The 27,528-nt window shown below is 53.1% G+C and overlaps 1 protein-coding gene across 1 annotated transcript in view; it reads left to right on the plus strand.

Moving 5' to 3' along the window:
* Positions 1 to 26,024, plus strand: part of PTPN5 (protein tyrosine phosphatase non-receptor type 5) — a 56,796-nt gene extending 30,772 nt beyond the window's left edge. Inside the window, exons 3-14 of the mRNA XM_052662392.1 lie at positions 13,317 to 13,510; positions 14,062 to 14,169; positions 14,411 to 14,488; positions 14,969 to 15,210; positions 16,349 to 16,538; positions 19,164 to 19,248; positions 22,041 to 22,120; positions 22,305 to 22,442; positions 22,981 to 23,091; positions 25,152 to 25,312; positions 25,395 to 25,508; positions 25,931 to 26,024. Of these exons, the coding sequence (XP_052518352.1) occupies positions 13,317 to 13,510; positions 14,062 to 14,169; positions 14,411 to 14,488; positions 14,969 to 15,210; positions 16,349 to 16,538; positions 19,164 to 19,248; positions 22,041 to 22,120; positions 22,305 to 22,442; positions 22,981 to 23,091; positions 25,152 to 25,312; positions 25,395 to 25,508; positions 25,931 to 26,024 (1,595 nt within the window). The remainder of the gene's footprint in view (positions 1 to 13,316; positions 13,511 to 14,061; positions 14,170 to 14,410; positions 14,489 to 14,968; positions 15,211 to 16,348; positions 16,539 to 19,163; positions 19,249 to 22,040; positions 22,121 to 22,304; positions 22,443 to 22,980; positions 23,092 to 25,151; positions 25,313 to 25,394; positions 25,509 to 25,930) is intronic.
* The last annotated feature ends 1,504 nt before the right edge of the window (positions 26,025 to 27,528 follow it).

Below are 27,528 nucleotides of genomic sequence, written 5' to 3' on the forward strand. Positions count from 1 at the left end.
CGCACATAGGTTTTTTTCCAGTGTGCACACACTCTTTTCCACATGCTCACCCTCCTCTTGTACGTCCCCTTTGCCTGCTCACTTCCTTGCTCATTTACTTGCTCACAGTCACCCAAACACATTTATACATGCAAACTCACACTCCCCAACCCCCCTTCTGTGTGTAGGTGTTCACATTTGCGAGGAACAAGGCAAGCCTGCTGATGCTGGGGCCTCGGCTCCTGCCGAACAGCACGAGTGCAGGCCTGGCCTGGGACCAGCAGCTTCCTCAGGGGTGTGGGGCAGAGGAAGGAGGTGAATAGGATGACAGCAGGGGCTTCCTTGGCTTCCCTGGTGCCTCAGTGGTAAAGGATCCGCCTGCCAACGCAGGAGACACAGGTTCGATCCCTGATCCCAGAGGAGCGCTCATGCCGCAGAGCAGCTAAGCCCATACTCCACAACCATTAAGCCTGTGCTCTAGACCTGGGGAGCTGCAGCTACTGAGTCCAAGCACCCTGGGGCCCGTGCTCCACAACAAGAGAAGCCGCTGCAGTAAGAAGCCCACACACCGCCACTGGAGGGTAGTCCCTTCCTAACACAGCTAGAGAAAAGCCCACGTGGCAACAGAAACCCAGCGCAGCGAAAAATAAACAAAGATAAAATTATTTTTTAAAAAAGACAACAGTAGGTGCTGATGATGGCATGATGTCACCGTGTGTTGTTCACAGCACCTCCAGCAGGCAGCTGCATGGGCAGGCCTGTTCCTGACATTGGCAGGGACCAAGGTCAGACTGCAGGTGGGGAGCCACCCCCTGCCCAGTCCCGCATGGTGAGGGCTCTTGTGTGCATGCATAGGGGCACGTCAGTCTGTGGGCCACACTCCACCCTGCTAGCTGACCCTCGGTCACCCTTCAGACCTAAAGATACCCTTGTGGAAGGCCGTGTCTCCCCTCAGAAGGGTGTTCGTGCCTTCCTGAAGGCTTCAGGCCATTTGGACAGAGGGTCCTGGAGTCCTCACTGCCAGAGCATGGCCTGAAAAGAGGGGCATGTGCACATATCCTGGGCCCAGTGGACCTCTCGTCTCCTGGGGAGTGGGATGGCCAGAGGGAGGGAGTGCGGGCCCCTGCTCAGCCTGGCAGTCTGGGCTGACCCAACCCCAGGGATTTTCTTCTTTTTTAGCTGTGCTGGGTCTTCGTTGCTGTGTGGTCTTTTCTCTGGTTGCAGCAAGTGGCAGCTACTCTCTAGCCGTGGCTTCATTGCAGTGGCTTCTCCTGTTGTGGTACAGAGGCTCTAGGGCCTTCGGGCTTCAGCAGCTGTGGCACGTGGGCTCAGTAGGTGCAGCTCCCGGGCTCTAGAGCGCAGGCTCAGTAGTTGTGGCGCACAGGCTTAGTTGCTCTGTGGCACATGGGATCTTCCTGAACCAGGGATCAAACCCATGTCTCCTGCATTGGCAGGCTGATTCCTTACCACTGGACCTCCAGGGAAGCCCCAACCCCAAGGATCTTAACAGGAGTTAGTTAATCCTGCAGGGGCATCTATGGAGACAGAATCTCCCTCCAGAAAGCCAATGAAATTACTTACAGCATGTTGGTGAACCAGTTCAGACAAAGAGAAACTCAGGGGTCCTAGGCAGTCAGCTCTGTTTCACTAAGTCTGTGCCTCCTGGCGGAGTCCCCTCTCTGCAGCTCTCCCAGTCCCAGGACGCGGCCAGCTTGAAGTGTCCTCTGCTTTCGTTCATTCTTCCCACGCTGGCCCTCGGCCCCACTTCCAGCTCAGCTGGTTTTGTCTAGACCTGGGAGAGGAAAGGGTGATGATGGTTGGTAGCTTTAGGTACTGTCAGGCACACTCCCCTGTGTGCGGCCTGGTTATCTTCAGAGATCCTCACAAGGCCCCTCTGGTTTCACTCACGTGTTTCTCTTTTGCCTCCCACTGCCCTGTCCCTTCTCCTCGTAGTTAACGTGCTCTAATGTATCATGTGCATTTTGTTCGTTTGTTTCTGTGTGCTCTTATAGAACAGGGGGCAATGTTTTGTGCGTGTGTGTCTATTTTAAATTTGTGTCTGCTGCATTCAATCTCATTCTTCTCGTCAGCAGCCCCGTTTCTGAGATCCTTCCACCGTGCCATCTGTCCTCTGACCCTTTGCTCCCGAGGCTTGCAGTGTATTCCCCCGTGTGTCTCTGAACCTGCACATGGCCTACCAGCTCCCCCAAGTGATAGGCATGTAGATGCCCCCCTCCTCCCACCCCACCACAGGTAGCACAGGACGGAACTTTGGCTCGTGTGTTTCCTGGGACTGTGTAAGGCTTTTTTTTTTTGAGCGGACGCACTCATTTCCAGAGTTTTCTACTTCCCAGATTGGTTCCAGCAGAAAATCAGAGAGAAACTGGAACACAGAAAACCAGGAAGAAGTGGTGTGGGTGGAGATGGGGAGACACACAGGAGCAAGCTGGGCCATTATTGATGGCCATGGCGGGGATCTGGGTCCTTATCCCAAGAACAAGGGGAAGCCATTGAAAAAACTACAGCAAAGGCTCAGATTCGTTTGCCTTTTTTTTTTTTTTAAGGAAGCAGTGTATCTTTAGTGCTAAAAGGACCCTTGGAGACCTCTAGGCACACTCTGAATTTACAGTAGGCCTCTGAGGCCCCCAGAGGCCATGAGATGCCCAGGATCACAGAGCCCACTGTGACTAGTTAACAGAGCCAGAACTGCTACCCAGGTGCCCCCGCCACTTGGCCAGTGTTGTGAGCCTCCCTGATTGCTGAGGGCTATCTGAAGGCAGCAGCCTCTGCTGGGCTGGGGTTTGTCAGCATATCTGTCCCTGGACAGGAGAGGCAGGATCTTGGGTCGACCTTGCTCACCCCCTATCCCCTGGACTTTCTAAGACCTCTGAGGGCGCTTACCAGGATCCACCCTCCTGCTTCCAGGGAGGGAGGCCCCAGACTATCAGACGCCCACAGACGGCCCTGCGAAACATCCCTTGCTGGCTCAATGAGTGAGAACCAAAACAGAGGGTTAAAGACATGCATGCCAATCCTGGTTCTGCCTTTTCCTCTCTAGACCTCAGTTTCTTCATCTGTGAAGTGGGAGTGTGGAGCAAGAGGCTCTCCCACGTCTGTCCCCCCCTCACTCCATGTTGGTGCTTTAGTCTCAGGCACTTGGAACCTCTGGTCCCACTTCCCACGGCCTCTCCTTCTGTTCTTTTAGTTCTCACCATGGGCTCGAGGGAGGAAGGCACTGCACCCTCAGAGTTTCATTGACCCTTTTCACCCTTGTACTTCTGGGCCTCTGCTCCAGAGAGGCACAAAGAACCAAGCCTTTGTTTGCAGCAACAAAGCTGTTTGCAATTTCAGATAGAACCATTTTATTATATGCCATCCAAAGAGTACTTGAGTTGGCTTTTGTTTTGGAAGCTTGTTAGCATTTCAGATTTAATTAACTGACAGAGACAAAGCTTCCCCACTTCCGCCACCCACAGCCTATGTCCACTCTATCCACCAACCCCAGGTGCCCGCCAGCAGCCTCAAAACCCCTGCCCACGTAAGATGTGGGGCCCCCACTGTCCTCTGAGGGGCTCACCTGGCAGATGAAAGGAAAGTCCTGCTGCCTGCCTCTCGTGCTTCCCCCCGTCTTCCCCTTCCTGTCTAAATTCTGCTGCTGTTTACTGAGTGTTCACTACGTGCCAGGGACCAGGCGAAGGACTGAGCATTTTTTTTTTATGCCTGATGGCATCCTCAGACCCCAGCTAGCAGGACTTAGTAGATCTGTTGTCCAGAGGTGACGTTGAGTTGCTTCCCCAGGGCCACACAGGTCGTCAGTGGCACCATCGGGCTTCAAACCTAAGTCTGGGTGATTCCAGAGCTTTTGTTGGAAGTTCCCACAGAACGAGCTTCCTGTCCAGAAACAAGCCTCTTGTAGAGACTGCAGGGGCTGCAGTCCTGACTGGGTGGGGCCAGGTCTGAGAGCTGGTTCTTGTTACAGGCGTACTGCCCTTTACTGCACTTCGCTTTATCCAGCTTCATAGACAACTGCGTTTTTCACGAATTCAAATTTGGTGGTAACCCTGCATTAAGCAAGTCTGTCAGTGCCATTTCTACAGCAGCATTTTTTTTAAAGTTGTACATAGTTTTTTTTTAAGATATAATGCTACTGCACACTTAATAGACTTTCAGTTCAGTTCAGTCGCTCAATCATGTCCGACTCTTTGCGACCCCATGAATCACAGCACGCCAGGCCTCCCTGTCCATCACCAACTCCCGGAGTTCACTCAGATTCACATCCATCGAGTCAGTGATGCCATCCAGCCATCTCATCCTCTGTCGTCCCTCCCAGCATCCAAGTCTTTTCCAATGAGTCAGAGTATAAATGTAACTTTGTATGCATTGGGAAACCAAATAATTAGTGTGACTTGCTTTATTGCGCTGTTTGCTTTATTGCAGTGGCCTGGAACTGAACCCACAGTGTCTCTGAGATACTTGGAAATCTACTTCCCAAGAGCAGCCACACGTTGGTCCTATTCTCATCTCTTGACAGGCCCCCTTCCCCTAGCACAGCCTCCTCGGGGGTCTGCAAACAGCACTCAGCCTCCTGCCCCTCCAGCCTCTACTCCCTTCCTCCCCACAGTGAGGTAGGAGCAGCAATCCTATAAACAAGTGTCCATGTCTATGGGTGGGGTTTCAGACACAGTGATGGGCTGTGGCGCCAAGCACCATTTCCCACGGGGACGAGGCCATACTTGTGAACGCATGGTGGGTCAGGCATGCATTCTTAAGAATGCCCAGGTAAGGAGAGCAGATCACCAGAGCTAGTCTCATCTGATGGGTTGGTTGGTGGTATGGGCTCTGGCTGCAAGCTGCCTGGTTTCTGGTCTTAGCTTCTGCCCATTATTAGCTGACCTCAGCCAAGTGACTTAGCGCCCATGTGCCTCAGTTTCCTCATCTGTAAAATGGGAGTGAGAGCAGTACCTCCTAGGACTGTTGAAAATTAAATGAGTTAATATATATGAAGCACTTAGAGCAGTGCCCACACGTGGTGAGCACTCGGTAGGCGTTAGCCGTCAGTGGTCCTGGCTCTGCCTGCGGCTGGCTGCTGACCTACGGCAAGCCTCTTTTTCCCCCTTGGCCTCAGTTTCCCTATTTGAGAAAGCAGCGGACTAGACCAGATGCCCCTCAGGGCCAGTAAGAGTCTGCCCATCAGTGGTTCTAGAAGCCCTGGCAGGGCTAAGCATGGTGTTCTGCTGGTCAGCAGCCCTGTGACTGTGTCGGCATGGTGGGGAGTCCCTCCTGGCCACATTTGGGAAGGGAAGAAAAGCTGAATGGGCCAGGAGCTCCCTCCTCATGTCAACAGGAACAGGCTGAGCCAGCCTCCAGCTCCAGTCCTGGTGGATGGCAACTGGCAGCTCCAAGGATGAGTCACCAGCAGGAGCAGCCATGGATTCTTGGGCTCGGGTGTTGCCAGCCTCAGGGCACACCCTGGCTGCAGAGTTTGGTAGTGGGACCTGGGTGCCAGGTGACAGGAGAGGGGTCGCAGTGTTTCCATTTGCCAACTAAACTCTCAAGGCCCTTTGCCTGCGTGCTCTACCCAGAGCCCCTAGAGCTTTGGCCCAGGGTACAGAGCCCCTGCCTTCCCGTGTACCTCCCTTTCATATGATGCAGGCTTTGGGAAGCCATCAGCCAGGATCAGGCACAAAAGCTGCACCACCACCCCCATGCTGCTGGTTAGAGTTCAAGGGTCCCCCAGACACAGGGACTCCTTCCTTGCCTCCCGGGTTCTCACCGTCTCCCTGCCTTTGCCGTAGTGGCCCTTTCCTGAGAAGCAGTTTGGGAAAGCAGAAAGATCACTGGATATCAGGAAGGCCAGGGTTTGCCTCTTGGGTCTGCCTGTACTTGGGCAAGCCACTTCAGCTCACTCAGCCTGATTTCCATGCCTGAAAAATCCCCTTCACCCGATGCAGGAGGCAAGCCGGTGAGGAGCCGGGTGTTCCGTCGCTGTCAGCAAGCTGCCTCTGAGTCAGGGCTCCGTGCATGACAGAGGCATGTACCTCGCTGTGAACTACTGAAAAGCCAGTCCTTGACACAAGCTCCCGCCTCTCACCGGCAGAACGGGGTTGATGATGCTAATGCCTACCCCCCACCCCGGGGTAGGGGGCGGCTGCCAAGAGAAGCAAAAGGAGCTGCGTGCACACAGACGCTCCGGAAGCTGCATGGGGCCTGCCCAGAGAGCTGGCACTCTCATTGCAGAGCAGGACAGTGAGTGAAGGATGGACAGAGTGAGGAGAAGGGCCCGTGTGATCTCTAGGAGCAAAACCCAAAGAACAAAGTGGCCCAAGACCTCAGTGGTTCATGTGGGCAGGCACTGTGTTGCTCACTGCTGTATGTGGTGTGCTGAGTCGCTCAGTTGTGTCCGACTCTTTGCAGCCCCATGGACTGTAGCCCACCAGGCACCTCTGCCCATGGGAATTCTCCAGGCAAGAATACTGGGGTGGGTGGCCAAGCCCTCCTCCAGGGGATCTTCGCAACACAGGGATCAAACCCAGGTCTCACGCATTGCAGGCAGATTCTTGACCATCTGAGCCACCAGGGAAGCCCATTCACTGCTCTGTATGTATCCGCAAAACCTAGTCCAGTGCTTGGCACAGCATATAATTGGTGCTCAACGTGTGTTGAACTCACACATGAATGAGCAGAGACTAAAATCAGCCCAGTTCTCTGCCTCCCAACTTCTGCCACCTGATCACAGACCGTCGCTCCCCATCCCTGAGATCTGAGGCTCTTAACCTGAGGTCCATGGATCCCCTCCAGAACTGTATACAGAACCGAGGGTGTGTGTGTCTGTGTGTGTGTGCAGGCATCTTCCTGAGTGAAGACATGTTAGATTTCTGTCCAGGAAAAGTTTTAAATAAGCCCGGCCCTGAAAGGTACATCGCTCAGATGGATTCACCTGGACTCCAGGACTGCCAGGTACTCTGTGAGTTAAAAAAAAAAAGACCAGCCTCCACCCTTGTCTCTGAAAGGTACATGCAGGACCCTTCAAACCTAGTTTTTCCTTCCACCCCCATAAGGTGCCAGGCAGTTAACCTGCCATCTTTCGTATGCACAAGTGATGATGGAGCATCGTCAGGGGACCAGTGTTCTGAGTGGCTGCGCTCCTGTTGGGTGGGTCTCACAGAGCCTTGCACTCCCTGTCCATCTCTCCAGTCCCCCCACTTGCATTTAGATGTGACAGGTGAGCGTCAGGGCCCTGGACCCAGGAATACTAATCAGGCCTTGTAATATCTGAACTCAAAACGGTACCCTCCTTTTAAAAATATTTTTCCTCATTACAAATATTAATAAATATATATGTATATACATATATATTTATCTCTTTATGTATGTGCCTATTATTATAGGAAATTTAGAGTAAGTAACAATGAAAAATATCACTCTATTCTCACCATCCTCCAAAAACTATTACTATCCTACTTCTGTTCTTCCCATGTACCGTGTATGAGGTTCATTGAACACTTACTATGTGCCCAGCGTCCACTGTGCTTCATGCTCTCTGAGCACCACTTGAGTTAATCCGTCATCTTTTTGTTGTTGTTGTTTAATTATACCTGCAATGGGTCTTCATTGCATGAATTTCTCTAGTTGTGGCACACAGGCTTAGTTTCCCCGAAGCATATGAGATCTTAGTTCCCCAACCAGAGATCAAAGCCTTGTCCCCTGCATTGGAAGGCAGATTCTCAACCACTGAACCACCAGAGAAGTCCCCAACCTCTTCATTCATCGGGGATTCTCCACCTTTTTATATGCATGTTTATACTTTCTTAGTTTTTGAGGCCAAGCAGAGAAGGCTGTTTTGTAACTTTGCCTTTCTTACTCCACACCTTCGAAATTTCTTCCCCTGTTATTAAATATTCATTACGGAGTCATTTTTAACGGCAGCATGATGATGTTTTATTGCAGGCAGGTTCCAGGCTTCTCAGACTGGGGTGCATGTACCCCTGAGGGCAAAGCCACAGGATAAATGTAGAACATTTTCCTGAAGCATAAATGTGATTCCAAGCTTTGGGAGGGGAAAAAAACATTAAGATCAAAACAAGCACAGATATGCTACAGAATAGAATAAAGAACGCCCATGAATTTTAAAACAAAGCAGCAAAGTCCAGGTCATGTGACTTGCAGTTTTCCCCCAAAGACCCATGTCCCCTCCGCTCTGAAGATGGGAGAAACATCTGAGAAGCTCTGAGCTCTCCCTCTTCTTACAATTAAGGGAACTGAGACCTGGGAAGGAGAACGGATTGCCCAGGGTCCAGTGTGAGTGTCACAAGTCAAGCCCGGTAGCCTCTGAGCTGTACCTGTCCCACCCATCCGTGTTTGCACTCACGTATCGACCACTGTTTCTGAGGGTGTGGGTGGAAAGCTTGCGGCTTGAGTAACTGACCTTCTACTTATCAGTCTTGGAAACTTTCGACTTCTATGTGATCCATCTCTTAACAGCGGCTTTTCCTTTTTTCACCTTGCTGGCCAGGATCTGAGGTGTCTGCTCGTGTGGTTAGTAACAGTAGCCTCCCAGGGCAAAGGCAGAGGCCCCTAGGCTCCACCAGCACTTAGCTTTTTCACTTAGGGCGCTGTATGGTAAATACGGATCCACAGGTCTGTTTGACCCAGCTGACCTGAGCCTTTAAAGGCAGGAGTTACGTTTGGTCATTATTATCTGATGTGTCTTGAGCACTCAGTGCCAAGTTTGATGTTTCATCCATAGGATCTACTGTCGTCATCACAGCTTTTCTTTGCTTTAAATTTATTTATGTATTCATTTATTTATTTGGTTGCATCGGGTTCTAGTTGCTGCACATTGGCTCTCCAGTTGTGGCGTACAGGCTTGCTAGTTGCAGTGTGCAGGCTTCAAGGCATGTGGTCTCTTAGTTTCTGTACCAGGCATTGAACCCACATCCCCTGCATTGCAAGACAGACTCTCAACCATTGAACCACCAGGGAAGTTCCCATCACAACTTTTCAAATGTACCATCATCCTCGTCCATCACTTGTCCATCCTCATTCACTCACCACAGAAATATTTATCGTAGACCTACACGCTAGCACTGACGCTGTATGCTGTGGACAGTCGTGATGACCATAACTGCTCTTCCCGTCATGGAACTTACAGAGAACTGGCAAAGATGATATATTCAACAAATAATTTGGACACACTGTAGGGAGTGTAATGTAGTTCAAGGGCCTGTCCAGTTTCAGTTCAGTCACTCAGTCATGTCCAACTCTGCGATCCCATGGACTGCAGCACGCCAGGCCTCCCTGTCCATCACCAAGCCCCGGAGCTTTCTCAAATTCATGTCCATCGAGTTGGTGATGCCATCCAACCATCTCATCCTCTGTCGTCCCCTTCTCCTCCCACCTTCAGTCTTTCCCAATATCGGGGTCTTTTCCAGTGAGTCAATTCTTTGCATCAGATGGTCAAAGTATTGGAGTCTCAGCTTCAGCATCAGTCCTTCCAGTGAATATTCAGGGCTGATTTCCTTTAGGATGGACTGGTTGGATCTCCTTGCAGTCCAAGAGACTCTCAAGAGTCTTCTCCAACACCACAGTTCAAAAGCATCGATTCTTCAGCACTCAGCTTTTTTATGGTCCAGCTCTCACATCCATACATGACTACTGGAAAAACCATAGCCTTGACTAGACGGGCGTCTGTTGGCAAAGTAACATCTTTGTTTTTTAATATGCTGTCTAGATTGGTCATAGTTTTTCTTCCAAAGAGCAAGCATCTTTTAATTTCATGGCTGCTGTCACCATCTGCAGTGATTTTGGAGCCCCGAAAATAAATTATCTCACTGTTTCCATTGTTTCCCCCATCTATTTGCCATGAAGTGATGGGACTAGTTGCCATGATCTTAGTTTTTTGACTGTTGAGTTTTAAGCCAGCTTTTTCACTCTCCTCTTTCACTTTCATCAAGAGGCTCTTTATTGCTTTGATTCCTTTCATAAGGGTGGTATCATCTGCATATATGAGGTTATTTTTATTTCTTCCTGCAGTCTTGATTCCAGCTTGTGCTTCATCCAGCCCAGCATTTCACATGATGTACTTTGCATATAAGTTAAATAAGCAGGGTGACAATATACAGCTTTGACATTACTCCTTTCCCAATTTGGAACCAGTCTGTTGTTCCCTGGTTCTAACTGTTGCTTCTTGACCTGCATACAGATTTCTCAGTTGACAGGTAAGGTCGTCTGGTATTCCCATCTCTTGGAGAATTTTCCACAGTTTGTTGTGATCTACACAGTCAAAGACTTTGGTGTAATCAATAAAGCAGAAGTAGATGTTTTTCTGGAATTCTCTTGCTTTTTTGACCGTCCAACAGCTGTTGACAATTTAATCTCTGGTTCCTTGCCTTTTCTAAATCCAGATTGAACATCTGGAAGTTCACAGTTCACGTACTGTAGCTAATTCTTCTTAACTACAATCAATCAATAGATATTAGAAACCTATTATTTGTTTTAGTTCTATGCTAGGTACTATACTAACATTATAAATTTGAACACATAAAAACCATTATGTATTATTGCACTGGAGAAGGGCATGGTGAACCACTTCAGGATTCTTGCCTTGAGAACCTCATGAACAGTATGGAAAGGCAAAAATATATGAAGATGAACTCCCCAGGTTGGTATGCTCTTCTCCAATATGCTACTGGAGAAGAGTGGAGAAATAACTCCAGAAAGAATGAAGAGACAGAACCAAAGCAAAAACATCGCCCAGTTGTGGATATGACTGGTGATGGAAGTAAAATGTAATGCTATAAAAAACAGTATTGCATAGGAACCTGGAATGTTTGGTCCATGAATCAAGGTAAATTAGAAGTGGTCAAACAGGAGATGGCAAGAGTGAACATTAACATTTTAGGAATCAGTGAACTAAAATGGACTGAAATGGGTGAATTTAATTCAGATGACCATTATATCTACTACTGTGGCCAAGAGTCCCTTAGAAGAAATGGAGTAGCCCTCATAGTTAACAAAAGAGTCTGAAATGCAGTACTTGGGTGCAGTCTCAAAAATGACAGGATTAAAAAAAAGAATGACAGGATAATCTCTGTTCATTTCCAAGGCAAACCATTCAATATCACAGTAATCCTAGTCTATACCCCAACCAGTAACACCGAAGAAGCCAAAGTTTGAACATTTCTGTGAAGACCTACAATACCTTCTAGAACTAACACCCAAAAAGGATGTCATTTTCATAATAGGGGACTAGAATGCAAAAGTAGGAATTTAAGAGCTACCTGGAATAACAGACATATTTGCCCTTGAAGTACAAAATAAAACAGGGCAAAGGCCAACAGAGTTTTGCCAAGAGAATGCACTGGTTATAGCAAACACCCTCTTCCAACAACACAAAATTCTACACGTGGACATCACCAGATGGTCAATACCGTAATCAGATTGATTATATTCTTTGCAGCCAAAGATGGAGAAACATTATACAGTCAGCAAAAACAAGACCAGGAGCTGACTGTGGCTCAGATCATGAACTCCTTATTGCCAAATTCTGACTTAAATTGAAGAAAGTAGGGAAACCCACTAGACCATTCAGGTATGACCTAAATCAAATCCCTGTCCAGGTGGCTTAGTTCAAACCCACCACTTATTAGCCTCTCTGCACCTCATCGTCCTCTTCTGTAAAATGAGGATCACAGGAGTGCCAACTTCATAGGGTACCATGAAGAGTGAATAGATTAACATGCGCAAAGCACTCAGAGCAGGCCTATGTTCCAAGTGTATTATTTTGCTGGCCGTATGAAGGAGAGACGTGGGTTGCCAGGTGTGTATGACGGGGAGGACCTGCTTTAGGAGACAAATGATGGAGTTCTACAGGATGAGTAGGAGTTAACTTGGCAAAGTGTTTTGGAGGCAGGTGAGGGGAGCAGGATGTTGGAGGGATGATCCTGGCAGAGAGGACAGGATACTCAAAACACAGTGGGTAGGCTCTTTCCCTGGGAAGAGAGGGAAATACTGGCACAGAAGTTCAGGCATCTCCAGGACCCAGCGCTCTGCTCCACACTGTTGATCCAGGCAGTGGGAGAGGCTCAGTAAGTATTTGTCACGTAAGCAATCGAGCATGCAGACGTGGTGTCTTGGCTATGACTATTCCAAGTCCCCCATCCAGAAAAGGAGTCTATTGTCCCATATACATAATATGTGAACTGTCCCAACCCCTCACTGTCAAGCTATACACATCTGTTTTGCTGGTCCCTCTCTCTCTCTCTCTCTCTCTTTTCTGCCACACCACCACATGGCACGTGGGATCTTAGTTCCCTGACCAGGGATTGAACTCACGCCCCCTGCATTGGAAACAGTCTTAACCACTGGACCACTGCCAGGGAAGTCCCATGGTCCCTCTCTTCTTGGCAATAGACTACGGCGTCAGTTTGGATGGGGAGTTCAGTAAGGTGGTGCTGCTGGAATCCCCCACTCCACTGGGGCCTCAGCTCTAGCCCAGTGCTGTTCAGACTTGTTTAGTGTTGGGCCTTGTGTTGAGATGATCTTAGAGGATACCCACTATACGGAATGCGACCGAACAGCTTCCATGGCTGAGGCTTGGGTATGGGAACTCAGAGCACCTGGTCATAGCTGGGTCACCCGAGAAAAACGCCAGGGCTCCCTGAAACACAGAAAGCCAAGGGAGGAGCTTAGCCCCCGCTTTTGAGGTGTGGAAACAGGTCCAGAGAGGAGGGGGCGACTCTGCCAAGGTCACACAGCCAGGGACAGACCCAGAACTGGATCCCAGACATTTGACATCAGCTCTGCTACCCCAAGGTTTTGCTCCACTGCCTCCTGACCACCCCCACTCCCCTAGTGTGGTGTCTCAAGGTGGGGCAGGGGCATGTGGCTGTGACCTTGTCAAGTCAGGATACAGAGAATGAGAGACAAAAATCGGGAGGGCAGGCGTGGGTGAGCTGTTCAGGGTCACGGCCTGGTTACGCTGTGCCTTTTTTTCCGTCTCTCTCTCTTTTAATTGAGTTTGAGGTGGTTGTTTTTTGTTTCCTTAAGAAATGGGAACAGAATGAAGCTGCGTAAACACCACAATGTTAACTCCCTGAAAAACCTCCTGCCATTTTAACTCTGTTACTGGAGAAATAAAAGAGAAATAATTTGTCCACCCACACTTAGCTCTTTCTGACGAAGGTAGGTGAATATTGCTTTGCTAGTCGAGGGTGACTGCTGGAAGTGGAGCCAGGCTGACTGATCTTGGATTGAGAGGAAGCCACGGCAACCCCAGAAGGAGCAGCCCGCAGGGTCGGCAGGGCCCGGGTCACCGGCCACGTTGTCACCTTCCGCAGGTGTCCGCCAGCCGGTAGGGATGGAGGCGCTGGACCAGGCCGAGGGGCCCGCGGCCTCACAGAGAGAGATGCCACCACCCCCACCTGCTTCTCCGCCCTTGGAGCCAGCTCAGAAGCCGCCACCTCGAGGCGCTGGGAGCCACTCCCTCACCGCCAGAAGCAGCCTGTGCCTGTTGGCTGCCTCCCAGTTCCTGGTAAGGACATCACAGGCCTCGCCGGGCCTGGAGGGAGGGCGGGTTGAGGGATGGCTTCCACTTCCTCCCCAAGATGGCCGCCTGGGGACACAGAGGAGTGAGGGGCCTTCCCGGCGTCCCTCGTGCCTGCGGCCATCCGGCTGGCGTGAGAGAAGGCTGGAGTTCCAAGCCACAGCCTTGAGGGCTGAGCCCCTCATGCGCTGAGCTCAGAAGCAGGGATGCAGGCCCGGCCCCCAGCCCCCCATGGTCCTGCGGGCATCCTTCTGAGGACTTCCTGTCTCTGCAGGCACCTCCAGGAGACTCTCCCTGTGATGTGTATACCTGGTGGGGTGGTGGGCTCCCCTCTGCGAAGGCTCCCTTAAGTCAGATTTTCTCCAGGCAAAGTCCTATGCCCTTGGCCTTCGTTGCACAGTCCGGACCTTGGTGGGGGCGCAGGCGGGGTAGGCGGTAGGTTGAGGCTCCAGGTGAACTCTTGAGGGTGGGGGAACGGGGAGATATGGGGGCAAGGAGGCCAGACTCCGAACTCAGTGCGCTGGCCCCGGCCACCCCAGCTCGCCTGTGGGATGCTCTGGCTCAGCGGCTTTGGCCCCATCTGGACACAGAACACCACAGACGTCGTCTCCTCTGCGCTCACGTTCCTGGAGCGGCTGGGACCCGCGGTGAGTAAGCTCCAGGGAGCCACAGGGTAGGAGGGAGCGCTTGGGGGCCTCCAGCCCCACCAGCCCCTGCCTGGGGCTTCTTTGAGTTCAGATGATCACCCTGAAAGGCTTCTTCCTGTCCCCTCCCCAGAACCAGGCACAAAGTTCTCAGAGCCTCAGTCTTACCCGTGCTGAAATAGATGAGAACGCGCCCCCACCCCCCACCCGCATCACCCTGAGCTGTTTGTCTGATGTTCCCCAGGCCTGGCTGGGCACTGGGACCTGGGACATCCCCAGTCTGCTGCTGGTCTCTCTCTGTGTGATCCTCGTCACCACCCTGGTAAGGCTCCTCCTGACCCGACCTCGCTGCTCCCCTCCCGTGACTCCAAGACCCAGTCCCCACCTTGTCTCCTTTGACCTACAGACTAGATGTTGTGGGTAGGGCTGAGGAGGGGCACCTGTCGTCTTCCACCAATGTGCCCAGGCTGGGGTGGAGAGAGGCCCCTTCTTTCTCAAAATTGGTTTGCAGTGTTCTTGGCTGGGGAAAGGAGCTGAGACAGTGTGAAAACCGGAGTAGGAACACCCCACCCCACTAACAAAGCTTCAAAGCATAACAACCTGAGGGTTGGGGAAGGAGGGGGCCGGAAGGTCATCTAGGTAGCCTCCCATCTAGGTGAGCGGTGGTACTCTGCAGACAGTTCCCAGGAGAACAAGCCTGCTTCAGACACATGGAGGGGCAGGGAGCTCAAGCCCCTGGGCACGCCATCATCCGGGGGCTGCTGCCAGCATGGTCCATGATGCCAGTTATGTCCCCAACTAGGTGTGGCTCCTCCTGAGGACTCCCCCAGAGCCACCCAGCCCGCTGCCCCCCGAGGACAGGCGCCAATCAGTAAGCCGTCAGCCTTCCTTCACCTACTCGGAGTGGATGGAGGAGAAAGTCGAGGATGACTTCCTGGATCTGGACCCCGTCCCCGAGACCCCTGTGTTTGACTGCGTGATGGACATCAAGCTGGAGGCTGACCCCACCTCCCTGACTGTCAAAGCCATGGGTCTGCAGGAGAGGTGGGTGCGGCAGAGGTGCATGGAGCTCTTAGCTCCCTGTCGGAAGGGCAGACGCCTGACTGACTCAGTGCCCAGGGCAGAGCTGAGCTCATAGCCCCACCAATGCAGACATGTGCTCTTCAGGTCTGATTCATGTAGATCTGAATGCCCCAAAGTGAACACTAAGAAACGTTACTGCACACAGACATGTAGGCATGCACAGGTGTGCACACGTGCACACTCACACATAGAACTCTTGTGGCTCGGATAGCTTTCTTTACTGTAGGACTTGTTGGGAGCCTTTAACATGCTTGTAGTCATTGTAGATTGACAAGGGGTTGTGTGTAGCCTTCCTCAAAGTTATCCGACCTCAGAACCCTGCTTTCATAGTGTCTCGTAGAGTTCCACACAGCACATGTTGGGAGGTGCCAACACCCTCTGCAGAGCCTGGCTGGGTTAGCTAGATCCCACCAGGGTTGTGTTGTCCACATGATGTCATGGAAAGAGCACTGGAGGAGGAGTCAGAAAACCTAGGTTTTTGTTTCAGCTCTGCTACCCCCTTACTGTACGTACTTGGGCAATTCTTATCCCCTCTGTGGCTCTCAGTTTCCCTTTCTAGGTAATGAGGGTAATGGGCCACTAGACTCTGAACACAGCAGAGTCTGCTCAGTCCACTCATCCTTGCTGAGCTGTGCTACCCCTGGGATCCCGTCTTTCCTGAGCCTTTCCTGGATGAGATGTCCTTGGAGGCTGCAGCCCTGGGGGCTGGGGTACTGAGGGTGGAGCCCTGCTTCTCTGCCCCAGGCATGTGCCCTCTCGGTGAGCTTCCCCTGGCTCTGGGAGCTGTCTCTGGCAGGGGCACAGGAGAGTGCAGGGAAGGACTGTATTGAGGGGCCTCACATGGAATCTTTGGGACTGGGGCCCAAGCCCACACGCAGTTAGCTACTCTGCTGCATGGGGCAGAAGTGGGTGGCAGGCTTAAGCCTTAGAGCTGAGCCTCACGCTGTCTGTGTTGGGGTTACATCATGCCCACTCCTCTCCCTGGGACCCATCAGGTTCCCACCCCATCTGCCGCTCCCTCATCCTCCTGCTCCAAGGCCCCCAGCTAATGGCCCTTCCTGCCCCTGATACTCACCGCCCCCCTTCCCGGTCCTTCCAGGAGGGGCTCCAATGTCTCCCTGACCCTGGACATGTGCACGCCGGGCTGCAACGAGGAAGGCTTCGGCTATCTCATGTCCCCCCGTGAGGAGTCAGCCCGAGAGTACCTACTCAGCGCCTCCCGCGTGCTCCAGGCCGAAGAGCTTCACGAGAAGGCCCTGGACCCCTTCCTGCTGCAGGCAGAATTCTTTGTGAGTCCCCCTGTGCCAGCACCCCCACAGGGGCCAGCCCTTTATGCTCAAGTTGGTCCTCCGAGCAAGGCTTTGGAACAGGGTACCCCAAACTCAGCATCTGATGAACATCATTTCATTCTCACCTCTCCTACTGTCTTGGGCTAGCTGCTTCCTCTCTGGGCCTCAGTTTCTCATCCGGAAAATGGGGATAAAGATAACAGGGGTGTTGCAAGGATTCGAAAGATGCAGAAAGTGTGCAAAGTGCCCATCAGGTGATTGGTGTTTGTGGCATTCTGAAGTCATCATCACCTAGGATTGTCCTCCGAAAGTCTTAGACAGCTTTCTCTTCTCTATTTGGAGATGTGGGGCGTGACACTATGTGGCACCAGGGATTATACCTGGGGCCCAGCAGTGAAAGTGCTGAATCCCAACCACTGGCCCGCCAGACAAATCCCGAAAGCCTTCTCTTCTGACTCTCCCGTTTTCCCACTCTCCTTTTACCTGGCATCACCAAACAATGTTCATCCTCCTTTGAAATCTCTCCAGTTCTGTGGCTCCAGCTTAGGGTGGTCCTAATTACCTCCCCCTCCAGACTCTAACAGCAGCCTCCAAGTGCCTCTTGTTGGACTTTGAGGGGCTTATAAATGACCCCCCTGTTTCACCTGCCCGAGCACTCAACCAGTTAAAAGCTAAGATAGAGAAGATCACAAAACCACCTTTATTTTTGCTGATAAAGGCTAGATAAGCTTCTGTTCTTGTTTGTTTTTTGTTTTTCCATTTTGACTGCTCTGAGTCTTTGCTGCAGACCACAGGCTTCTTTCTCTAGTTGTGCCACGCAGGCTTAGTTGCCCGGAGGCATGTAGGATATTAGTTCCCTGAGCTGCGATCAAACCCATGTTCCCTTCATTGGAAGGCAGATTCTTTATCACTGGACCAGCAACGAAGTCCCAATGCTAGGGTTAACACGAGGATTACGTATGTAGCAGTTGTGAGCTTCCTAATACCAACCGCCAGAATGAAGCAACTTTCCTGCAGTGCTGGTACATTGCCAGCCTCACCCCATGGGGGTGTCCTGTAATTCTTTCTTAGCAGGAGGGTCGGAGGAGGATGTAAGGGGCTAGCGCCCCAAAGCCGAGTTTCTCAATCAGACACCATCCGGTAACTCACCCACCGTGTGGGCAGGAATGGGCAAGAGCCAGGAGCATTTGGAGAGAGCCCCTCCTGGGAGAAGCCTGAGGGATGGGGAACCTGCGTGCCTCCCTCGCAGCTCCCCTTGCCCCAGGCCACCTGCTCCCTAGCAGAACTGGATGGCTCTCCTCTCTGGGCAGCCCTCCATCACCTCTGATGGAGGTGGCTCCAAAGTCTCCAGTATGTGGTCCAGCCTGCCTTACCTGAGTTGAGCCAGCCCCAGCCGCCTTTTCCAGACTCAGGGCCCCATCCCCGCAGGACTGCCCACTTCAAACTTGGCCCCCGGCCCACCCCCTCCCCGCGCCTTCACAGTCATCAGCCCTCACCCTGGAGGCCCTTAAGATGCCTTCCTGGGCTACCCAGCCTGGATGTGTCCCCATGGCCACACCTCCCCTTAAGGGTGTGTGGCATGTCCTTGTCATCTCCGGTTTCATAGTTCATTGTCAGTTTTGCCCAGAGAGAGAGGAAGTAGGGATGCTCACATACCTACCCCATGGGCACTTCTGCACCTGCTTTTTATTCTTCTGATTCTCACAACCACCTAGAAAGTGAGTCTCGTGATCCTCTTTGTACGAAGTGCATTCTTAGTGTGTCCACAGTGAACACTGTGATTCATGATGGTGAGAGATGGCAAGGGTGCTAAAGTGTGTAGACAGAGGAAGGGGTGCGAGAGGACAGTCACCGAGGAGTCATCCCACAGGACCTGGCGGGAGGGGCAGCAGAGAACCTTAAAGGCTGAGAAGGATTAGGGTGATGAAGAGGGATGCGACCAGTGCTCCCCGCAAGTGGAGTGCCGCGAACTCAGACGTGGAGGCTAGCCGGAGACTGAGAGATTAACTACAGGGAAGAGATGGGCGCAACTGGAGGGTGGGGGTTTTGAGAGCAGCTGGTGGTAAAGAAAGGCCAGCTCCAAGAAGACCTCACATTCCAGGCAGAAAAGTTCAGACTTGGCGCTCTTGACATGCAGAGTGATTGAGAGGTGCAAATACAACTCTGGGAAGGCCCAGAACGAGGTTGCCTCCCTGCTGGAGAATCAGGGAAGGCTTCTTGGAGGAGGTGTCATTTACGGTGCACAGCAGGGCATGAGAAGATGAGGATGGAATGGATGTTACTACCAGGCAAGCAGCACGACCCAAGGCCCTGAGCGGGGCACCTACCTGGGGCAGGAACGTGAGTCAGCAAAGCCACTCGATGCGCAGGGTGTAGATGAAGGTGGTGATTAGCCAGGTCACTTCTTCTCTGTTCATCCAGCGTTCACTGAGTGCTGACTCTGTGCCAGGCTGGCCCTCCATAAACAGTGGTGGTGCTAACATTCATTATGCACTCAGCATGTGCCAGGACTGCTCTGGACGCTTTTCATGTGCCCTCACTCATTTAATAGTCGATGTTTGTTGAATGAATGCATGCATCAAGCCAGCCCACAGCTGCTCTCAACCCTGTGCCTTCCTCCTACAGGAAATCCCCATGAATTTTGTGGATCCGAAAGAATATGACATCCCTGGGCTGGTGCGGAAGAACCGATATAAAACCATCCTTCCCAGTGAGTACTCGGCTGCCCCTCACCTGGGTGCCCTTAAACCCTGAGGCCCGAGCCCTTAACTCCAGCATGGGCCTCCAGGGTCGCCAGGCAAAGGGATGGAAGGTGGGGGTGCGCGGTGAAGGGAAACACCCCCTTTAGAGGGCAGAGGGCTCTTGGTTCCTTCATACGGCACTCTCCAGATCTTTGCCCTGGACAAGCATTGTGCTGGGCTCTGTGGAAACCCAGAGAAAAAGGGGAACAATAACAGCAGCTCCTAGACAGGGCATGGTGGCTGAAAATTGTGGGCACATCCCTGGTCTCTTCAGAGTGGACAGGTTTTAAAGAGAGGACATTAAGGCTCAGAGAGGTTAAGTAGCTCATCCACTGTCACACAGCTAAGACGTACAGAACCAAGTTTGAAACTAGGCCTCTGTAACCTCAAAATTGAGCTCTTTTGTCTACCTGGAGTTCACTTTGGCTAGATTATGAATCCTCTAACAGGCAGAGCCACCTCAAAAGGGAGCAAGCTGCCTGTCAGGTAGGAAACTCCCCATTGGCTAGGGTATTCAAGCTAGAATGCATGAGTGGTCCCCCTGGAAGGTTTCATAGGGATTTTCCCCCTTTGCGGGTGGTTAGACCAGGTAACCTGATATTCCTCTTTTAGCCTGGGATGTCATTTTCAGGTAACTTTCATCAGGCCCCTGTCTGCGTGTCACCCCTGCCAAGTTCTGGCCCAAGGCCCTAGGGCTAGCTTGGGGGGTGACTTATTGAAACCAAATCCCCACAAACCTACTTCACTCAGTTTATGGAGTAAGGAGGCTTTAAAAAAGCAGTTTTGCCATCAGCATCTCCAACAACATGTAAGATGTCATGACTTATTTTTAACTTTTAGAATATCGACTTGTGGTTGCTATGGTTACACAGAGTCTAGGTAGTTCCAGTTAGACAAAGCACCATTTAAGGCCAAGATTTGGGGTTGCTCACCTCTTCCCTCCTCTTGCTCCCCCCTCCACCCACCAAGCCCTACCTGAAAGGAGGGCTTCAGGTACCCCACAGTCTCGGACTTTGCCGGCCACTCAGAATAGCCACCGGGGGAGTATGAAAGCCAGGCCATCGCTCCATCTGGTCCCCACTGGATTCCTGAGAGTAATCCAGCCTCCAGCCATACCCTATGCCTGCAGCCCCCGAGCCCAACAGAGAATCTTCACTGCAGCCAGCAAGAATTGACCCTGTGCCCTCAGAGACTGAACTGGGGTGGGTGGTAGAGGCCCCTCTTGGATCAAGGACACCCCGAGGCTTGCTTTCTCGTTCATTCAGAGGCTACTTCTGGATCCCAATCTGGGTACCATGAGGGGAGGGAGAGGGCCCATGCAGGGCTGCCCATTCCTCTCCCCCGGTCACACAGAGCCCCCTTCCGTTCACCCTCGCCCTTCCCCATACCTGACTCTCTTCCACACCCCTCGCCACAAGAGCTGCCTCACCCCCACCTTCCCCTCCACAAATCACCTGCCCAAACCTCAGGCACTTGGGCCAGGGCATGAAAGGGCTGGCGAGGGGAGTTCTGTGGGTATCCCTTTCCATTTCATATTCCAGGTTTGGGATCCTCCTTTGACCTGTTAATTTAGAAATTGATTTAATTTATACTTGCAGTGATATCAATAGCAGCACCAACTTGCTCTATAGTGACTGGGTGCTGGCCTAAGTTATGGGTCTGAGGACTCATTATGAACAGCCACTCTTGAACCCTGACAGGATGAGTGAGGTTGTGACGGAAGGAATGTTCCCAGTTTACGGAGGAGGCACAGGGGTACTCAGTGAATGGCCTGCACTGACACCACCAGGACTTGAACCCAGGCTCGCTGGTGGGCGGTGTAGACTCCTGACCGCTGATGCAGTCTTTGAGAGCCCTGTACGGGGCACACGGGCAGGGCCTTTAGTCCAACCCTCCTTCCACAGGAAAGACCCTGGGGGCCAAAGAAGGGAGGAGATGCAAGCTGGCGACAAAGCTGAACAGAGCCCAGAACCCAGGCCCCCAGCCCCCCCAACCTCCTGGCTCAGTCCCAGCCTCTGTGAGTTTCCAGGACAGACTGAATCAATTCAGGGAGGCTCTAGGAGGCAGAGCATGACGCAGTGAGAATCTGCTGCTCTGGGATTTGACAGGTGACTAGATTGGGGTGGGGGTGAACCCTTATGGACGTGTGTGTCGTCTCATCTCAGGCTCAGAAGACTTTAGTCCTTTCATTGTGATACTCTCCCCTGGCATCCTACCCAAATCTTGGCTATAACGTGCTTTACAATTAACATAGCACTTCCCATCTGTTTTCTCAATTGTCTTCCCAACAATCCGAGGAACTAGGCATCTTTACCCCCATATTACAGCTCGGAAAACAGGCTTAAAAAGGCCATGTGCTTTACAAGCTTACACAGCAGGTTGGGGACAATGTATACTCAAACTCTTGCTGGTCCTGCTGGCTAGGATGTATCCCTTAGGGAATTTCTTACTGTCTGAGCTGTCTCCTCCCCAGAACATGAAGCACAGAGAGGACCAGGCAGCTTAAGGGATGCAGGCAAAGGTGGCCTGGATCCTACAGAGGGAGAGAGCCAAGGCCTCCCTGTACCATTCTCTTCAGCCTGGGTCCTCACCTTCCTGAATGGGCCACAGGGATGGGTCAGTGTTTTGCTTCTGGCAAGGGAAGAAGGAACCTCCCGTCCCAGAAGAAATGTAGGTGCCCTGACATGGGCCAGAGAAGGTGGGCCCACACAAGAGGGATTGCACATTCAAATCCCAGCCTCACCTGTCTCCACTACCTCAGACCCTCACAGCAGAGTGTGTCTGACCTCACCAGACCCTGACGACCCTCTGAGTTCCTACATCAACGCCAACTACATTCGGGTATGTAACCCCATCCCAACAGTCTCTCCCTAAAAGGGAGGCCCGGGTCAATGGGGTCCATCCACTAGGCTTGTCCCTAAGTCCGTCCGGTTCCTGCCAGCCCCCGGGGAAGAGGCTGAGTGGGGGAAATGGGCCCCGAGAGCCCAACAAGTGACCCTGATGGCCTGGACTTGGCTGGTCACAGGGCTATGGTGGGGAAGAGAAGGTGTACATCGCCACTCAGGGACCCATCGTCAGCACGGTCGGCGACTTCTGGCGTATGGTGTGGCAGGAGCACACGCCCATCATTGTCATGATCACCAACATCGAGGAGATGAACGAGGTAGGCCCCTCTGGACCTCACCAGGTGTCTGCTGCTTGGTGCCCCGTGCCAAGCATCTTATTTCCGTGTTAATCCTTTCAGCAATCTTGGGAGGTTGGTATGTTCACCTCGCTGCCTTGCCCAGGGAAGGAAATGTGAGGCTCAGAGAGGTTAAGTCAGTTACTCAGAGCCACACAAATAGTCAGAGGCAGGGCCTGGAGCTGGCCTCTCCACCTCCAGTGCTCAGGATCTTAAACACGCTGCTCCGCTGCCGCCCAGCCTGCCAGGGCTGATGCTGGCTACTTCCATACTCATCACAGCCCATTTAACTGAAGTCCCATGAAGGTCCTTCAAACTGAGTATTACTTCCATTTTCCCAGATGAGGAAACTGACACTCAGAAAAGGGAAGTAACTTAACAAATGAGAAGCTGAGATTTGAGCTCTCTTAACTGCAAACCTACTGCCCCGTTGTCTGTCTCCCCACTGGCCCGGGACAGGCACTGGGGAGGGCGTGGTCGGGGCGCTGGGAGTATCTCAGCCTGATCTGGGCCCCTGCAGAAGTGCACCGAGTATTGGCCGGAGGAGCAGGTGGTATACGATGGCGTGGAGATCACCGTGCGGAAAGTCATCCACACTGAGGATTACCGGCTTCGGCTCATTGCCCTCAGGGTGAGGCCTGGGGTTGGGCTGGGCTGGGCTGGGAGGAGGGGGCACTCCACAGCCAACAGGGTCCCAGAGGCCAAAATAGCTGAAATTAAGGCATGTGTCACTCCAGGCTTTCCTGATGAGCAGGGATGAGGGGAAGAAGGGGTGAGTCATCTTGCACATCAGAGGCAGGACCAAATTCTCAGTGCATTTCTTATCACTGGCGTCTGTCCATCCACACTGTCGTTCATAATGTCTTCCAGCTCGGCTTCAAATGTACTCAAGGCCAAGACTGTCTGGAAGAGGGGGCTTCAGCAGCTTCCATATTCTGCCTGGAAACATCCCTTCACCTGGGATGCTGGGCTTCCAACCTGTAGTACCGAATCTGTCCACTAGAGGACAGGCGCTTTTTGCTGCATTTGGGTAGCACAGGGAGGTTGTGGTTACAGGAAAAAGAGAAGAGGACATAAAAATTACGAGCAGTACAGAACAGCCCAGAAGAGTGTGGGGAAGTATCCTCCCACCCTGAAGATTGTGCTTCTTCCAGGCTCAGCATAATAGGGGAGATTGTTCCTTTGGAGTCAAGAAAATCAGTGCATTCTGCTTTTGAGAAATCTTTGTGAACCCTGTTTGGGGAAAGTGGTACCACTGTAATTATCCCAAAGTCTGGAAGAGGAGGCCTAGGTGCCAGAAGCTGACATCCTATCCAGAAACAGTCAGGGAGGTCCACTGATGCTGGCAGCCACAGGGTCTGAATAGGGTGTCAAGGGCGTGAGACTTGTTCCTCTGAGCTGCCCCCTCCCACTGGAGAAGGTGAAAACCGGCGTGTCAAGGAGAAGTCAGCCCCTCGAGGGCAGTGCCCAGTAAGCATTTCCAGGATGTAGGCTTGCTCGAGGGCATTTCAGAGGTGGAGGATAGAGGCTGTGGTAGCCCATGGAGCAGCTTCCTTTTTCCCCTGAAAGAGAGGCTGGGGCTGCCACATCTTCTCAGTGCTGTGAGACTGGTCAGGGACCACTGGGCATTTACTTTTGTCCGTAACCTTTACAAGCACCTGCCCTGAGCCTGGTTCTGGGTTGGGTACTGGGAAAACACAGAGCTGTCCAAAGCCTGGACTCTCTCCTCAAGGAGCATCTATAAAATGGTAAGTACTGACCTAGAAATAAGTAAAAGCAGAGAAGAAGGACATGTTGTCAGCTAGGGTGCTCAGGGAGGGCTTCCTGGAAGTGGTGGTGCTGAATGGGGTTCCGAAGGATAAGAGTTGGCTGGGGGGCAGACATGTAGAGAAAGCATTCCAGACAAAGGGAAACTAAAAGTAAGGGCACAGAAGATAGAACAGCTCTGTGTATAAATGTACAGGGAATGGGGGAAGCAGAGGTTTGATCTACAAACCATTTGGAGTGCAAAGGCATCAAGTACAAGTTCACAGGAGGACTTGGGCTTGGAGAGATAGACGCTGTACCGTGTGTCTTGTTTGCCCAAATGAAGAGTGGGGAGGGTGTGTTTGAGTTTTAGAGCAACAAGAGCTATCAGAGCGTTCTGAGCGGTAGAACAGGATGGGCTGTAGACAGGCCTTCTGGACCACTGTGGATCTGGGCGATCAGAGAGGAGGAGGGGAGGGCCCCCACACAGTCGAGAGAACAAAGTGAAGGTGGTGGTGGAGAGGATAGCACTGGGACACTGGCTGGGGGGGACCAGGGGTACTCGTGGGCAGGAAAGTATATTGAGGCAAGAGGAAGGGTCCCAGGGCTCTTGTGGGGGTGACTGGGCTATCTGTGAAGGGGCAACCAGGAGACAGGAGTGAAATGGAGAAGGGGCTCTTCACCTCTCTTGGAAGATCCTGGAGTCACTAGGGCAAAACCCATGTGAAGACCAGTGCTGACGCTACTCACCAGTCCCCACTGCCCAGCTGGCCTCGGGTCTCTGGCTGCTGCCACTGGGCTGTACGGGGTAGATGGCAGAGGTCCGAGGTCCCACTCCCTGTGGCCTCCCTCCTGTGTTTCCTTCTCCCTTCCCATCTCTATCTCTGGGCTGGTTGCTGGGCTCAGTTCACGTGTATCTGGGGTGGGCCTCTGTCTCCTGGACAGAGCGGGACAGAAGAGCGAGGCCTGAAGCATTACTGGTTCACGTCCTGGCCCGACCAGAAGACCCCAGACCGCGCGCCCCCACTCCTGCACCTGGTGCGGGAGGTGGAGGAGGCGGCCCAGCAGGAGGGGCCCCGCTGCGCCCCCATCGTGGTGCACTGCAGGTGGGTCCTCCCAGACACCCACTGGGGCGGGGCGGGGCTCCCCGGCGGCCCCACCCCTCACCCCCGTGCCCTGGGCCCTCAGCGCAGGGATTGGGAGGACCGGCTGCTTCATCGCCACCAGCATCTGCTGCCAGCAGCTGCGGCACGAGGGCGTGGTGGACATCCTGAAGACCACATGCCAGCTCCGTCAGGACAGGTCAGCTGAGGGTGGGGCCCATGGGGAGCTGGGGAGCGGGGGAGAGGGCAGCAGAGAGAGCCTGACCTGTGCATAGGGTGAAGGTTAGGGGGACACACCCCACGGGGACCGACCTGTGGACAGATGGGTGGAGAACCCAGATCCAGGCAGTTGGTAGCTGGGATGCAGAGGGGAGAGGGACAGAGCTGGTGGACACGGGGGCAGAGGCTGAGAGTGGAGGGTCATGCCACCTCTGTCCCCGCTGTGAATGCCAGAGCCAGGAGGGACAGGAAGGGCAGGTGGAAGTGGCTGGCTGGCCAAGGCTGACCTCTCTAAGCTGCACAGAGGTCCTGATGTGCCTCCCAGAGGACTGGCACTCTGTGGGTCTGGGGGCGGCTCCGCAGCCGTTCTTCCATGACCCGGCCCCTTCATCTGTCGGGTAGGGGCGGTATGATCCAGACGTGCGAGCAGTACCAGTTCGTGCACCACGTCATGAGCCTCTACGAGAAGCAGCTGTCCCGCCAGTCCCCGGAGTGACCACACGCCTCCCCGAGGTCCTCTGGTACCTCCCAGCCTGAGTTGGGGCCCTCCTCGCAGCCACACCCAGGGCCCTGCCTCAGGTCCCGGCCTGCTCCCCGTCCCTCCCGCTTCCTCTCTTCAGTTTGCTCCCCCTCCCCCGCTGCCTCGGCCGGACCCCTGCCCCCACAACATAGCTCTTCCTACTGTACATACTGGGGAGTGGGGAGGGTGGGGGAGGGGTGTGCCAGGCCAGGCCTGGGGCCCCAGGGCCTGACCCAAACCGCGTGACCTGGGGCCTCAGTTTTTAACGATGGTTCCACTGCTACTTGATCCAAAACGTTTCCCTGCCGCAACTCCACGTGTCCTGCCGCAGCGTGTTCTGTCTGTCCATCGTCTCTGCTGTCTGTACCGAACACTGTGTCTCCTCAGCCCAGGAGAGGGGTTGTGAGCTCCAGCCCCCCAGGGGCCCTGGCACGGGTGCCTGCCTCAGGCCCCCAGCCCGCTTCTCCCAGCAGACAGGTTGCACTTTGCCCCTAGTTCCTGGAACCAGGATGGGAAGGAAGGGCCTGAAGACCCCGGAAGTCAGGCACAGGAAAGCCCTGAGGGGTTGGCAGGAAGATCGCAGCTGGGGAGAGATCTCTGGATGGGGGTGGGGGAGGAGGATCGCATCCAGGGGGACCCCCAGGTATCAGACGCCCTCAGCAGGCAGTGACTAGCCTGTGGGGCAGTGGTGAGAAAGGGGGCACATAGGGGAGAATGAACCCAGGGGGCCTGGGCCAGTGGGAGACGGGAAGCTCTGAGGGTAGGGTGGGAACTCGGCCCCAGATCCGTGTGAAGCATTTTTCTGTGTCGCTGTGGGAAACCCCTCCCAGAAGTCTTGCCGTGTGTAGCTCTGCGTGTGTCCTGTGTTCATGCGTGTGTTGAGAGCCCGTCAGCAGGGCGTGCATGACTCTTTGGCAACATGTGTTATCTTGGAGCCACGTGTTTTTATTGGTGACTTTGAATATTTATTCCATGGCAGACAGAGACATTTGGTGTCTTTTTATAATTTGCTCATGGTCATTGAATAGAGCAATAAATGGAGCATTTTGAGCAAAACTAGCCTCCTGGGTCTGTGTAATTGCCTCTCCCCTCTACTTCCTGCCTCCCTGTACCCCCATCTTATTGCCCCGCCTACTAATACAGATGCGCATGCGCACACAGACACACTCACACACACCCAGGCCTTTGAGATCCCTAGTGCCCCCTTGTGTAGGTTGGGAGATGGCGTGAATCCAGATTTGAAATTCCAAAGTCCACTGACCATAATTCTCATATACCTGCACCCTCGCACCCAGCCAGAAGCCAGGGGCCCTGCAAAGCCACAGGGACAGATGTTGGAAGCTTTCATAGAAGGAAAAGTGGCTGGCAGGCCATCAGTTTCGACAGAGGGCCAGAGATGCCAAGGTCAGAGCAGGGGGACCTTCAGACTACACAGGCCCCTCCCTGTTGACCAGCCCACTTATTTGCCCTGCAGGTCACA

The sequence above is a fragment of the Budorcas taxicolor genome, chromosome 25, assembly GCF_023091745.1.
Source record: "Budorcas taxicolor isolate Tak-1 chromosome 25, Takin1.1, whole genome shotgun sequence".
NCBI classification, from domain to species: domain Eukaryota; kingdom Metazoa; phylum Chordata; class Mammalia; order Artiodactyla; family Bovidae; genus Budorcas; species Budorcas taxicolor.